The following is a 12,416-nucleotide window of genomic DNA, read 5'->3' as shown; positions in this document are numbered from 1 at the left end:
TATCTCACTTTTAGCACTGTTCATTTGATTTCATTCCATTTTATGTTAATAATCATAAAAGTGTACATCACGTACAACAGTAAATATAAAAATGTACAACTCTATATATAGCAGCAACAACTCAAGATAAAATCTTAGATAAAATACACTGAATAAAAATGTATCAAAACATTAGTTATAAAAGCACTTCAAATCAATACGGCTATGTACCCCCACATTATCCCAACAGCAACTAGTGCCCAACATTACAGGCTTAAAAGTTGGTCGATAAGACACCAGAGATAAAAAAGGAAAGTAAGAAACATACTTTTGGTGTCATTAGCAGCTTTAAATCGTGGTATGCCGGTCTAATTTGCCTAAAATGTGCCAGAATCAACAGAGGCCTGGTATACTTGTGACAAAGATAAAAAAGCATTGAACACACAAGTACAATATGTATGGAGTCGCAGATCGAGGTATTGTCGTAACTACAAACACACAAATTAGGCAGTTCATACCAGGCCCCCTTAAGCAACAGAAGCTGGAGGAAAATATCAAGCCTTAAAAATTTGATAAGACTTAATTGCCTGTTGGACGTACTAAGAAGAAGATAGTGCTCTATTCCACTGACAGACTTAACCAAGGCGTACTTACACACGGTTTGCTTTATCAAAGCAGAGTTCTCCCATTCAATAGCCACCCTTTAGAAGAAGGTCTTATACCCATGCAAGGTCCTTTTTGTTATGTCCTCTGGGTTATAATATAGCCTGAATTTCCTAGTGCTTGAACGATTTTTTAAAATATTGTAACCATGTGATATGAGCCACATTATGGAAGAGCAAACAGTCCTGAGGTGTGATCCTATTAAAATACAAATCCTCTTTGTACTAGACCTAACACCACAATAAGAGGGGGCGAACAGAGATCTGCAATATATGTCATGCCCAAATCTTCATGTGCAATTTCGGAGTAGATCCCCTGACCAATGGGCAGTATATTTCTCAGGAGCTTGTTCTCCATCACCTGGATACAGTCCGTATCAGCATTCCCCAAATTTCAGTGACAACGGTAGCCATCGGAACACATTTGGCCTTGCAGACATCAGGTAAATGTTTTGGGGAACAATTTTCCATCCTGGATAAGACCTAACCCTTAGCTGAGGCGTTATAGCATTTAGTGTTCCTAGGGCCTATCACCATATAGTGTGATCTTTTGAATTTCTAGATAGGTCCATGCTACACATAAAATCAACAAACAAGTCTACCAAGAGTTGCAGGCTCCTTGCCATCTTGACAATTAAAGCTGCATCTTCAGGATATAGTAAAACCGGTTCAGCTCTTCCCCCCGCTTAGGGACGTCGGCTCCAATATCATCAAGTGCCTCCTTTAGGCGATTGAAATACACGATGAATAAAAGAAGGGCAAGAATTTAGCCCTGGGACGGACACCTTTATTTATTTTAATTATTTTAAAGGGCTGGGTGCATTCCCCACCTTGACCAAATCTGACCACTGTGGTAAGGTCTCTATGTAAAACTCTCAAATGTCTATCGGAACCACCCCCAGGGATCCCAGCTCAGCCTAAAGCCTGTGTCTATTGACACAGCTGAAGGCTGAGCGGAGGTCCATGAAGGCCAACGGACAGAGCCCCCATTACCCTTTGTGTACTAGTGGGTCAAAAGGTACAGATTTAGAATTTGTTCAATTGCACCATACTCTGGTCTAAAACCATATTGCAGGTCGGAGAGGATCCCTTTCTCCCTTTAAACAATAGCCCCAAGTTGTCCAAAGACATGCAAGACATGCAAACCCTTAAACCAAGTTGCTATCTTGCATCTTAATACAAACTATAACTCACCCGTCGGATAGAGATGCTGCAGGATGCCATCGTCAACTGTATGCAGGTCCTTCACGTTGAAGGAAGGGAAGAAATGGGACTTGTAGAACTTCTTCGGAAAGAGCCCATCCCATGTGTCATCGCCCATGAACACTACCTTCTTTCCTGGAAAGGAATCACTGCAATTAATCTAAAAGAATTTAAATATTTTAACAAAAAACACTGCAATGTGCTGCCAAGTGATCCACTAACAAACGAACATTTTGCACACCTTATCGTTGGAGAACACAAATACATCCTGAAGTCAAATGTTTACAATCTGGAAGTGGTAAGGCTATGCAAACGAACAAAGTTCATGTAAACCAAAACCATTAGAATGATGGCTAAGAACCATCTGCCCAATGAAAATAAAGAAACAGAACTGTTCTTGCAGCCAGCTCTGGTGTGAAATATCTATGCATATTTTACAGACTGATGGGGTTTAGAAGTGTGGGAGCAGGGACAAATCAGGATAAATGTAGCTAATGACAGAAGAATAACGTCAAGCATCTAAAAACAATGTGTGAAAGCAAGGCTGATGTATAGGATAAAACTCTGAACCAAACTGATTCACAATGACAAAGTGAATACCTGTCTCAGATAAGTCAGACAAAGAACATTTGTTCGAAGAGTCCCACAAAACATACTCATTTAAAATAAAGATGCAGCATTTCTCCTCCCCCCCACCAGCCCTGAACTGTTTCTTGCTTCTGTAACTTTCCAGCAACTTCCACTTGTGGGCACTGGCAACTCACTGTGCATGAGGAAGCCCATCTTTAGGCCTCTATTTTTTAATGAGCAGCCCCCAACCAGAAGTTCTACAGCACCTTGCTGAAACAACAGCTGGACTTATATTCTGAAAGCATAACAGTGAATCAATTGAAGGCAGGAGTGAGGAAGGATCAGCAGATGGAAGCACAGCCTTTCTGAGGAGTCTTAAAACAGAAATCGGTAGCTTTAAATTAGCATCAATCGTAGGAGCTGCAGCACTGCACAGGATTACTCGAACAGAGCCATCCAATCCCAGCTTTGGATGGAATCGAGCACCGATATGTTTTGAAAACTCTACATGCATTTAATAAATCCTGATCATGGTGCCTTGTCTTTCCAACTTAAAAATGTAGTTGTTTGAGCAAATAAATAAACTCAAGAAGGATCCATTGCAAGCCCTGAAAACGGGTCCAGAAAACAAACCCGCAACATATCATCTGAAGAAAAAGAAACGACAATGGAGCAACCTGATTTTTGCCAATATTCTTAAGCATGCACTAGGAAAAATGGCAGATGCCGATTGAGGGAAATTTCTCTGTCCTAATAATTCCAGGAGTAAATCTTGTGCCTAGCCAGTGTTATTAACACAGCACAGGAAAGTGCCTCACTCCTAATAGGATTTTCCATCCTGGCTGCAGTGTTAGCAAAGCAGACATCTACTGATCCTATACATTAGGAATTTCTAGTCTGCTCAAACTTGGCCCATTCGCAATGAGGTGAAAAAAGCTTTGGTGAAATGCTCTCGAAGGGTTAATAATATCCATAGAGCTGAACGTTCAGTTATTTTTCCTGGTCTTTACCTGCTTATCTATTCTCTTTTAAACTTTGGCCTGGATTTCTTCACTGGACAATGAGTAGGAATCCCACCTTCTACAGTAGTAGTCTGGCATCTGAAACAGGAGGTGCTTTTCATTACCACATTCATTGTCTATCATCTTTGGTCCCCTACTGTTTAACTGCACATTTAAAGCAGCTCTTTGAACAGTGTGAGCAGCTGTTTTAGACTAGAGACTAGAAAGGCTGGAGGGTGCAGCTGGCAGAAGGGTAGGTGGTCACTGAGATAGAGGTCCTACAGGATTGCTCAAAAGACCTATTAACTAACCTCAAGGAAAGTGTCAGAAAACAAAGAGCGGGTATTTCATTACTGCTTCGCTTTTGTGAAGCACCTGTCAAATCTGGTAAAGCCCCCTCCCCAATATCCTGTATTCAGAAATTCAGAATGATGCATGTGTAGGAGAGTAGGATCCGCTTACTATGGTTACCCCCCACTTTTTGCTGGTGTTTCACAGTTTCTCAACTTTAGTCTGGCTGGGGGCCCGCTAGCCAGGACCCCAGCCTAGCTGCTTCCTCTCTAAAATGATTGCATAACATTAGGCACACTCCTGATTGGTTACTGGGTTACCCTTGTGAGTCCCTCGTATATGGTACCTTAGGTAGTAAAGGCATAGGTACCCCAGAGGCCTACCAGGGGCTGAAGCATGTATTATGCCACCCCTGGGAAGCCTTCCAAAATGGCACCACAGGTCAGCCTGGGCCTGCAGCCTGGGTAAGGTGGTGCATGCACCCCTTACTAGGATATAAGTTACCTATATCTACCTTTAATCACCAACACATATAAACCCATAAGTCACTCCTATGGCAGGCCTTATCAATCCTGAAGGTAGAGTGCTTGGTTTTGTGTGAGAGGGTGCCCATGCCATGCATGAGCAGGACCCCTCTGCAGCTTTTGGAATCTGTTCTCTTAAGCTGTTCTGTGATGCAGCCAGACCATATACTCTTAAGTGCATTATAACCTCGCGGTAAATACTAACTTTGGAATGGCTGCATGGAAACATGTCGTGTTTGGTGTCAAACACTTTGGAATCCTACCCCCTCCCCCCCCCCTCACCCTCCCCCACCAGTCCTGGCGGCTGGGGTAGAATTTCACCCTACTAGAGGGAGAGACATGTACACACTGACCTAACCGGTAAGAGTTTAAAAGAGCCCCAGCATCGCAAAATGGATGCTGCAGCCACAGACACAAGTCTGACCTCCTTGCTGCTGGACGAAACTCTGGCAGGGAAAGCCTGGACAATAGGTTTCCAGTCACAGGGAGGAGTAGCCACCTCCCAGACAGGCTTTAGAGTATTGGGGCTGGGTGGGTGCATTTTCAGACAGTGCTGGGGGCACACTTGGTGTCCCTGTGCATATCCCAGTTCAAACCGGCTGCAGGGGCACTCAGCTCCGGCTCTGGTGCAAAACTGGACAAAGGGAAAGAGGTGTAGCCACCCCCTCCCTAGATCTTCCCATAGGTGGGTCCCCAGAGTATGTCCAATCCCCTAACTTAGTACAAGTATGGGACCCCAGTCCTTAGGACTTCAGATTACACCTGGACGAAACTCTGCTACATATATCCTGGAACTTCGACATTCTACATGACTAGAAGACGGAAGAATCTCCCTTGGGGTCAAGGAGTGACTCCCCTGTTCAAACAGGCATCAACGAAGCATCTTACCGGTCTGCATTTCCGAGGCTCCCGCCGGACCCCGAAGTATTTGCGACTCAGGACACAGACTTCCAGACTTCTCAGAGGCAGACACGAGATCCCAGCAAAGCTGAGACCCGTAGCCCTCACGAGGGACGTGGGACCGGAACTCCTGGACACCGTGCACATTTGCTAATGCATCCACTTCCCTAGCTTTCCCGAAGTTGTGCATTGGGCTACTTGTAGTCCAAGCCCAGAGCACCATCTGCACCAAAGATTGTGGGCCTACACTCCATAAGTGTACAGTGAGCCCGCATCTAGCATTTTTGCTCGAGGCCCCTTCGCGATCCCTGGTCCGTCGACAGGTGGGACCCCACAAAGGTAACTCTTCTTTTCCTTGGGCTTCCCTGGTTGCTCTAGACGTGCCCTGACTCCCCACCAAGAGGTGAATCCATCAGACCTTGCTGGTCTACACAGAAAGCCAATCTCTGCTTTCTGTGTGTGTTGCTGTTGCCAAGGCTTGTTGGGTCCAATCCGGAAACCGACACCGCAGCACTCGACATCCTTCGTGGGACAGCTCGAATCCAGCTTCTGGTTATCCTCGATGCATCCTGGTCCTCGGGGCTGAAGAGTCCAGCTTCACCTTCTTCACCTGAAATCACCAGACATCGGTGGGCATCCGCTCATCGCCTTCCTGGTCCCTGGAAAGTGACCCAGACTCTTTCCCCTCTGCTTTCATGTTCTTCACATCTCCAATCCACCCTTGGATCCAACTGGACACTTTCCACATGGTCGTCAGCAGCACTTTGCAGCAGCTCGCCATTGAAATCAACGACGAAACCAGACACGAAAAGACACCTATGCACCCGGCTTCCCTGGGTGAGGTAACTAGAGTACTCCGGTGCTCCCATGGGTGTTGACTCTAGAACCTCCTAGTTCTAAAGGGGTTTGCTCTTCTAAGTGTCCTTAATCTTTAAATTTCCAACCGCGACTTTCCCCGTTGAAGTTAATGGTGATTCGCGGCTGTATTTAGACATTGCACGCGTCCCAAGTGGGTCCCCTGTGTCACTACCTTGGGCTGGTGGCCCCAGCGGTTCTAAAGGCTCTAGGCCATGTATCTATGTTAGTCGTGGTTCTTATACCACTTTCCTAATATATGCTTTGGTACGCCCCTAGGGCTCAACGTATATTGTGCTAATTAAGTTTACTGAATGTACTTTTGCCTCTAGCCTCATAAAGAGACTAAGGGGATGTGTTTGGAATAAATACATATATTTTATATATATACCTGGTGTGGTTCTCCTTTCATTTGGTCATTCATGAGATTATAGACTGGTAAAAACAAGCTGCTTTACATTCCTTCAAGACTTAGCCTGAAGGCTGCTCTCCACAGTTACCACTAGGATAGCTTTCTATATATGTTGTCTTTAAACCTACCGTCAATAAGGGTCGTTTGGACTGGTGCAAGGTGCCCACTAGATTAGTGGACAGCATATGCCAGGCCAACTTCTCACAGTATGTTGGTCAAGACGGGAATTATCTGTAGTATTTATTGCTGGGTAAAGATATTTGTTGGCATTTCTGAACAAAAGAGCGGCAAGACAATAAGCTTGAGGGCATGAGTGAGCATAGGAATGGCAAAATATCCATAAAAACATCAATCTTACTTTTAAGATGAGGCTTTCTAGAAGGAGAGAAAGGGTAAGTTCACCTGAAAGCTAGGCTTTAATTCGCACGTGCATAACATCTGGAGGATGCATCCATCGATTCCTACAGGTATGGACAAATGTTCATAAAACTGCTCTACGTCGCCCTTAAGAGGCAATAACTTAATAAAGGTGGATTGCTTCACATCAACCACTGCTTAGAGGAGCTTATTTTGGAGCATACGTATCCTGTGGGACTCCCTACAAGACATCTATGATGATACTATCGTCCATCCAGGTTGTTTGTTTATAGCAGTATTCTGCACACGTACCAGCTTAAGATATCAGCGCTTGCACACACTTGCACAGTCTGCTCAAATGTGCATTCTGGGCGCCTACAGGCTGGAGTTGAACAGGTCTATGCGAGAAGAGCAAATAACCACAAAAAGAACTACCGCCAATGTAACTGTAAAATAGCAATAACGTTTAGTTGATTGGGTGGGAAACGTTTCCTGTTTAAGGACGAAGGCACTCACTGACCCGATCAGTGGCATGCTTCATCATCGAGCCCCTCCTCCTAAGGAGTAGATGCAATCTACTACCCTTCAGATAAAGGGGAGCTTTGAGGAATGGAATATAAATAGTGAGCTATGCTAATAGTCTGGTCTGAAAGGGTGTGCAGAGGGGAATGAACTGGAAACGAAGAAAACTACCTACTAAGTGGAAAAATGCAGTTTAATGAATCCCTAGGGATAGAGTAAAAAATAACTGGGGGATAATTCTCATAAAATGAGGTTGACATGTTTCTGTAAAGTTATAGAAGATCTGACATTGTATATAACTTTATAGATGCGGGTAGCATTCTTCTTTTCTTGCATTGCAGTCTTTTTTTTCAAAAGCGGAGAGGGCTGCTTGAGTCCTGATGAATGCCAAGGACACCACATTCGAGGGTCGATACAGGCAGAAACAGGTCGACCCCATTTTGTGAGCAGAATTATTCCCCACTTCTTTTTTTACACTATCCTTAGGGGATTCATTAAACTGCACCCACCTCAGTTTTTTAACTGTAGGCCTGCAATAGAGAATAATAGACTTAACATCAGACAGTTTACAGGCAATAGAGTCGTAGATATGGAGCCCCCTCAAACTCTAATTTTCCAGTTATTTTCCTACTGCGAAGAATCCTCAGGAGCGCTCATTATCTTTGACACAATACGTAAAGCTGTTGGTTTAAGAGCGAAGTCTGCTTGTCTACAGGCAGACTATTGGGATAACAGCAGCCACTATGCTTGCTTAACAAGAAATAAGAGGGCATTTGCTCTGGATCAAGACTCCAGGGAGTCATAATGCAAAAAAAGGCACTGGAGTCCAAAGGCTGAGTCGATCTATCCTAATTCAATTAGAGCACCCTTTTCTGTTGTTCCCTGTGTACAGCTTGCCAACTCCAAGGTTTGCCTAGGGTACTCAGAAAGGCAGTTCTTTGTGGTTGTCGGGTGTCTGTTTGAAACAGGTCCAAGTGCTGCTAATTGATGATCAGCCAGCATCTTCCATCATGATGCCAGGTGTATGCTGTGTTTGTGCACCGGTTCCAATGCCTCAAGCCAGATCAGATTTAGTCTATATTTTCCCACTACTCCTGTCAAACGTTAAACCACTGGATTTTAATGCCAGCATCTGAGGTGTGTTCTATTGTATTGTACTGTATAGTGCTTTTCTACACTTTGTAAGGCCTGAAAAGAATTAGAACAATTGGAAACATTCAGAAGCTAGGGAAATGCTCTCAAAAACCTACATCTGAACATATTTCGCTTAAGCAAATTACCTCATTGTTGCCTGTCAGAAAAAGGTTCTACCTGGGCAGGCTCAACTACATAGCTTCTCGCAGGATGTGAAACTTCACAAACTATTTCTCAAATATCCAACTCTCCCACTCCTTTGTTTTAGTCGAAGCCTAATCTAAGAATACATGTAACATTTAGCTTGGCCATATCCGGTGTCCAAATGCAGGTTGTGCCATTGTATCTTTGTCTCTTTGTTTATTAATATATTCTACATATCTAAAGAGGGCTAGAGGTGAAACAATGAGGCTAAAGAGAAAAGCAAGTTGCAGATGGAAAGACAAAGCTAGAGATGTGAAAATTAGGGCACCACACAGAAAGAAGTAAGAAGTCTCTCACCATTTTGTACAAACTGATCAATCAGGTTGTCTTCTTGAATTGCATACGATGCAAAGTTATTTCCCACATCTATGAAGGTGGGCAGTGAGCCAGTGGTCATTCCTTTAATTCTCTGCATGGTGGTTGTGGGCGGATCTGCCCTGAATTGGTATAACTGGGCATGACGAGGTTGAGAAGTAGTGAGCTGGTGAATGATGTTCAGCTTATTCTCAAATGGCTTAGGATTGTCGTTCAATGGGTCAAACTTCGCAAACTCAAACTTTAAGGCATCGATGATGACGATTATAGCCTTCTGAAAGCGGCGTTGCATCCAGCAGTTGCTTGGAGAGTTCTGTGGGTCCTGCTGGGTGGCAGCAACAAGAGCATCTGAGCACTTGCTTTGGTTGCTCAGCTCAATTCTCATTAACAGAAAGCCACTCATGAACAGCCAGATGCCAGAATAAAACCAGAAGCAGGCCCAGGCCAAGAATATCAATATAGGTGTGCGCCTCATTCTGAAAAACATGGAAACAAAGCAGTTAGGTTTTCACATGACACAGAGACTTTTCAACATTCATCATTACTGCTCCCCTTTAAGGGATTAAAATAAAAAATACTCCACTGGAAATTGAATAATAGGAAAACTGCCATTCTGTGGTGTAACAACGTCCTATCAATAATCCGTCAGCACCTTTCTGCTGATGAATCTCCCAGTGTGACAACTTTGTGCCCCGGCAATTTCTGAAACAGTATTTCTGGGTCCTGCCTTCAACATTTAGGTGGGGGAGTAGAGCTCTAGTATGAAAAGTGTTTGTCAAAGGCTTGGGCGTGTGTTACTACACCTTGATCAAGCTGACCTTGGGCCGCAGGGACTTTTGTCTCCTAAGGTCCCCTGGTCCTGTGAACAGGTGGCGTTTGTGAAAGAAAAAAGGGACATGGATGACATATCACAAAATCCATAAGGAAAAAACTTAGTACCTCTGCACACGAAAAAAGAAGGGTAGTAACCAAAAGAAATTGGGGAACTGTGTAAGGATGGGATGTCTCAGTAGAATGTGGACTTCTTCACTTGCTAGACATTTTCATTCCCAATTCATGTATTTTAGGTAGGTAATTATGTAGGACATGTCTCTTACCTACCCCGGTATTTTTTTTTCAGGCAGGTTATTTACACCTACCCATAACCCTTTGCACCAACTCCAGCACTTTTGCTTATATTCACTATAAACGTCAGTCTCTTGCCCTAGTAAGTAAAATATTCAGAGACTGAATCTGACCATGGATGTTAGACATGCCCACTGAATACTTCAGCTCCACAAACTACACATGCTTGCCAGCTTCACCCCATCTTTCTGTCACGGTCTGTCTTTTTTATTCTGCACCGTGTATGTCCTCCAGCTTTTCCTTTCACACAACTGCAGGTCCTTTTTTTATTATTAAACAATTTAAACAAATATGGCCTTTGTAGCACTGCCTGCACTTTGTCTTGTACTGCAAAGTCTAGCTCACAAAGTATTCCCTCATTGTTTATTTGAAGGGGTAAAAAACACACTCACAACATCTTACTGCCTATGGTGTGATCTGAAATATTTATCTGCTCGTCTCTCACTTGGTTACGTACATGCCAAGTTTCTATAACCTCTTCTGAAAATAACTATTTAATCCTTTGACCAGTGGCGTTTGGGGAAGGTTTGATTTTTTGAAGAGGAAGTGAAGGCTGTAGGAGAGAAGGGACCGAGTGAGCTCGTTTTCACAAGACAAGCCCAACAGTAATACAGAGTAGCTCTTCATCGCCCCAATAAAATAACATGGCTGTGAACTTTAGACAGATATCAAAAAGCATCTTCCTAGTCAGGCTACCTGGAAAGATTGTGAAGAGTTATCTGTCACGAGCCATGGACATGCACAGTAGTTGCTTAAAGACGCTGCCTGGCATCTGACAAGGCTATACAATGATATCCTTCAATGGCTGGTTGTGAAAAAAAGTTTAGTTTAAAAAAGCTAATCTGGCTGAAAACAGACACCGAAAAATGTCTCAAGCTATCTATCAAACTCATGTACCGAGTAAGTGATATTAATTTTATGTTCAAATAGGGAAAAACAGATCAACAAGATAGTGAGAAGTAACATTTTGATATGGATTGTTCCGAAACGGATGTATATTACACCCTAGGATCGATCATCTGTTATCAATCCTGAGCAATATAAGAGTGAAACTTTAGCACTGTGTTTGACTCTATATGGGACTACTGATGACATTGGTCGATACAGATTGCATGAAGTACAAAATCTGGAACCAACATTTTCCAACCCATCACCTTCAATGGCTTCCAGTAGAGAGATAGCTATTGAACACACTACTTCCACGCAGGCAGTCACTGACAAGGCCTTTATGTCTGAAAATAGAGATACACATTTGTATCCAAAGAATAGCACTGTCTATGACAAAATGCAAACCTAAACCACTCTGACAAAATACTTTGGATTGATATCTGCTATACAAGAAATATTTTTTTTAAAAGATTAACATCCCACTATTTCACAAAGTTCACAGCAGGGCGAGCTTTGAAGTGGACTAAAACATTTGCCATATCTTCCAATTGATTACTCTTAGTACAATGCCACACTGGGTTTAAGAAAAAATAAAGACTGTGGTACTGCCAAACTATTACATGTTAGTGGTATTGCAACTGTTCTGATAGCACCGGGCACCCCTGGGTTGTTGCACTGTAGAAAAGGTTTTTGCACAACAGCAAAGGCATATGAACCATTTCCACATTGCAGGAGGCAATGACAAGTGGCCTCCCTTTTACTAGCCATTTCTTGATTAAGAGACCTAAAACTGCATTACAGAGGAGATAAACATTTGGTTGGTTGCAATCAAATGTGCCTTAGTCCCTACAATGAATTGCAGGGCAATTTGAGAGTTGGAGGGCAAACAATTAAACATGCCGGGAGCAAAGCTGTGATGGCCAAACTCACTCCGATAAGAACTTTATTACGAGTATCCTGCATAAATTATTATTGCATCATACAAGCATTGTAGCCTTCATAATCCTTCTCACAGTAAATGAACCTTCAAACCTACACCTTTAGGAAAGCCCTTAAGCCCTGGCTTTTCCCAAAACAATGCTGATCGGATTAGAATTACCCATCTCCGTCCATTTGTGTCCACCCTACCCTCTCATCATGAAAGTAGCGGCTCTCAGTGCCAGGATACGAGTCTGGTCACAGTGCGCTTTAGAAATACACCTTACATACATACATACATACATATGTCAAACAATTCTGCACCAAAATATGTGGGTTTACCCCGGCTTATTTTTCACATATTAAATTTCCTATTCAATAGTTCATTCCCGAATGACTGAACTGCACAGAATGATGTCATATCAAATTCTTTAAACCGATCAGTATGATTTCAGTAACTACTTCCAAAGGCACCGAAGGCTAAGGTTGAACATCCGTTAATATTCACATCCCTGGGCACTGCACGTTCAGTCAGCTAAACAAGAAAGCATGTATA

General features: G+C 43.2%; 1 protein-coding gene across 2 annotated transcripts in view; it reads right to left on the bottom strand.

Annotated features, from left to right (window-relative positions):
* Nucleotides 1–12,416, bottom strand: part of PIGO (phosphatidylinositol glycan anchor biosynthesis class O) — a 159,347-nt gene that overhangs the window by 134,928 nt on the left and 12,003 nt on the right. For both annotated transcript variants that reach the window (XR_015309267.1, XM_086960251.1), the window contains exons 2-3: nt 8,912–9,405; nt 1,836–1,979 (exon numbers count right to left, since the gene is read on the bottom strand). Coding sequence is in view for 1 of the 2 variants with exons in the window: in XM_086960251.1 (XP_086816377.1) it covers nt 1,836–1,979; nt 8,912–9,404 (637 nt within the window). In the remaining variant the exon portion in view is untranslated. The remainder of the gene's footprint in view (nt 1–1,835; nt 1,980–8,911; nt 9,406–12,416) is intronic.

The sequence above is a fragment of the Lissotriton vulgaris genome, chromosome 3_1 (genome assembly GCF_964263255.1).
Source record: "Lissotriton vulgaris chromosome 3_1, aLisVul1.2, whole genome shotgun sequence".
In the NCBI taxonomy this organism is placed as follows: domain Eukaryota; kingdom Metazoa; phylum Chordata; class Amphibia; order Caudata; family Salamandridae; genus Lissotriton; species Lissotriton vulgaris.
This window is presented reverse-complemented; position numbering and strand designations above follow the sequence as displayed.